Genomic DNA, 2,500 nt, shown 5'->3' with positions numbered 1-2,500 from the left:
TTGGCGTGAGTCTTTAGAGAGGGGCAGCTTGAGGGTGAGGGGGAATAAAACAGAGGTTTTGGTGTCCAGTAGAGAAGATAGAGACAGAATAATAATACAAGAAAGAAGAGGCTCGATTATAAAACAGGCAGAAATGTTTAAATACTTTGGATGTACTTTAAGCCAAGAGGGAGGATGTGAGGCTGAAGTTGACAGTAGCATAAAAGTATCGTGGAGGAAGTGGAGACATATAGCTGGAGTAGTATGTGATAAGAAATGCCAATCAAGCTTAAAGTCAAGATCTATAGCACAGGGATAAAACAGTTTTAATGAATGGCTCAGAAAAATAGGCTCTAAGATTAAAAGAGGAATTAAAGCTTGAGAGAACAGAGATGAGAAAGCTAAGGTGGATTGTGGGAATATCGTTGCTTGAGAGATTTGGAAAAAGATGTCAGATGGTATCAGTCATGATTGAGGTGGTATGGGCGTGCGTTGAGGATGGACGACGAGGAGGAGTGAAGAGGACTTGGGAGGAGGAACCTGTTGGAGGAGGAAGATCAAGAGGGAGACACAGAATGAGATGGCGAGATAAAGTGAGGCAAGATATGGAGAGAAGAGGTTTCGTGGAGTAGGATGCCTTTGATGAAGGGCAGTGGAGGAGGAGGAGGAGGAGAAGGCGCATCAAGCAACCATTTCCTTAATGTAGGGATGGCGGTGGGGAAGAAGAAGAGAGAAGAAGAAACATATTTCTGGATCAGCGAGGTTATTAATCAGTGATCTTGGTCTTTTTAAGAAAATAAGGAAGAAAATGAGTTAAGTAGAAAAACCAATTTTCCAACACATGATTATTGTTTGAAGTATTGGTTAAGTAAGAACAGTCACTTACCAGCAATGCAGCAAGTACAAGCTGAATCTGCGCATCCTGCGTCATAGGAAGTGCCCGAACATCCAGCTGAGATCTTACTGCAACTGCCACCATATCCGGTACACTCGTCAGTTTGTGTGCATGCTGAGAATGATAAGAATAATACGTTCTCCTGTTAGTGTTGAACCCAGTAGGGAGTAGTGCCGTCAATGTACCTCACGCGGTGCACTGTAGGCAGTACTCGAAAGTTCTTTGCAGCGTCCTTTCCTTAGGCCCCTAGCTGCTTCAATCCCTTTCCTTCTTTTTGCTGTACCTCCGTCCATAGTCTCTTTCTTTCTGCTGACTTTCCTTAACCCTCTTTTCCTAACAACTAGTTCTTAGTCCAGCTTCTTATTCTTCGGCTGTAAAAGGCTTTCCTCCTCCTCCTTCTCCTCCTCCTCCTCCTCCTCCTCCTCCTATCTCACGTTTCAAGCCTTTCTACTCTCAATTCCCTTTCACCAATGAATGACCTCGTAGGTCCCAGTGTTTAGCTTTTGGCCGAGATTCTATATTCCATTCCTCATCTTACACAAGAATCTTGGGTTATTTCTTGTAGAAATCTGAACAAACTTCTTCACCAACAAAAGATTTATTTAAATAGAAAATAATTTTCCTGCCGGAATCTGGATCCATCAGGGACGATTTTAATTTAAAATTTCATTGTGTTCCCAAACAAAATCTGACATTGCGTGATGGGCTGAACACACCTCTCATTCAATCAATGAAAATAACAGAAATTTCTGGACACTTCAGCCCTGTTAAACTAAACTGTATTCAACCTACAGTACGAAGATAATATATCAGTCAAGTCAAGGGAGAGCAATTCGGAATGAAGATGCTCACCATTGTACATTAGATCATTGATAGGCAGCGCCCTAAAGGTGTCCTCCCTTCCAGGAGTCCTTTATTCCTCCTCACACCGTTGGGGGACTGCGAAGGAACAGTCTGCCGGGTGAAACCCAAAACAGCTAGTCCCAAAATAGCTAGTTCCAAAATACCTAGTCCAAAATAGCTAGTTCCAAAATACCTAGTCCAAAAGAGCTAATTCCAAAATAGCTAGCATACCAAAATAGCTAGTGTACCAAAATAGCTAGTTCCAAAATAGCTTGTCCAAAACAGCTAGTTCCAAAACAGCTTGATCAAAACAGTTACTTCTGACGGTATCTAAGATTTTTAAAATATTAGTTTTAGTTTGACAACAGACATCAAGTGATTTGGATTTCTTTATAAGTGATCTTGTTTATTCGTCTGTTGGATTTGACTCACTTTAAATGAACAGTCCATCAACATGAAAGTGATAAAATCGCAAAAAGGATGTGATCAAATATGTCACGAGGGATATGTTTACCGAAGGGACACAACCAATAACGAAACGCAAAATTGGAGATGCGTCATCAAAGGCTGCAAAGGAACAGCTACAACTGCGGTTGATGATAGTGATAATAGTGATGTAGTTTTAGGCCAAAAGCATTCACATGCACCCGATGTGCCACAGGAAAAAGCTAAGATTGCCTTAAGTATGCTAACTGAACAAGCTTCTGGTTCAACTGCACCACCACGTAGAGTCATTGCTAACATTGCGCAAAATGTTGATTGTGAAACTTCTCTTGCATGCTG

General features: G+C 41.5%; 1 protein-coding gene across 1 annotated transcript in view; it reads right to left on the bottom strand.

Annotated features, from left to right (window-relative positions):
* LOC135214248 (uncharacterized) overlaps positions 1-968 on the bottom strand; it is a gene marked incomplete at its 5' end in the record, with an annotated part of 7,029 nt that extends 6,061 nt beyond the window's left edge. Inside the window, 1 exon segment of the mRNA XM_064248312.1 lies at positions 866-968. Within this exon segment, the coding sequence (XP_064104382.1) occupies positions 866-958 (93 nt within the window).
* Between the last annotated feature and the right edge of the window lie 1,532 nt (positions 969-2,500).

The sequence above is a fragment of the Macrobrachium nipponense genome, chromosome 45, assembly GCF_015104395.2.
Source record: "Macrobrachium nipponense isolate FS-2020 chromosome 45, ASM1510439v2, whole genome shotgun sequence".
NCBI lineage: Eukaryota > Metazoa > Arthropoda > Malacostraca > Decapoda > Palaemonidae > Macrobrachium > Macrobrachium nipponense.
The sequence above is the reverse complement of the archived record's forward strand: the minus strand, read 5'-3'. Positions and strand labels throughout refer to the sequence as shown.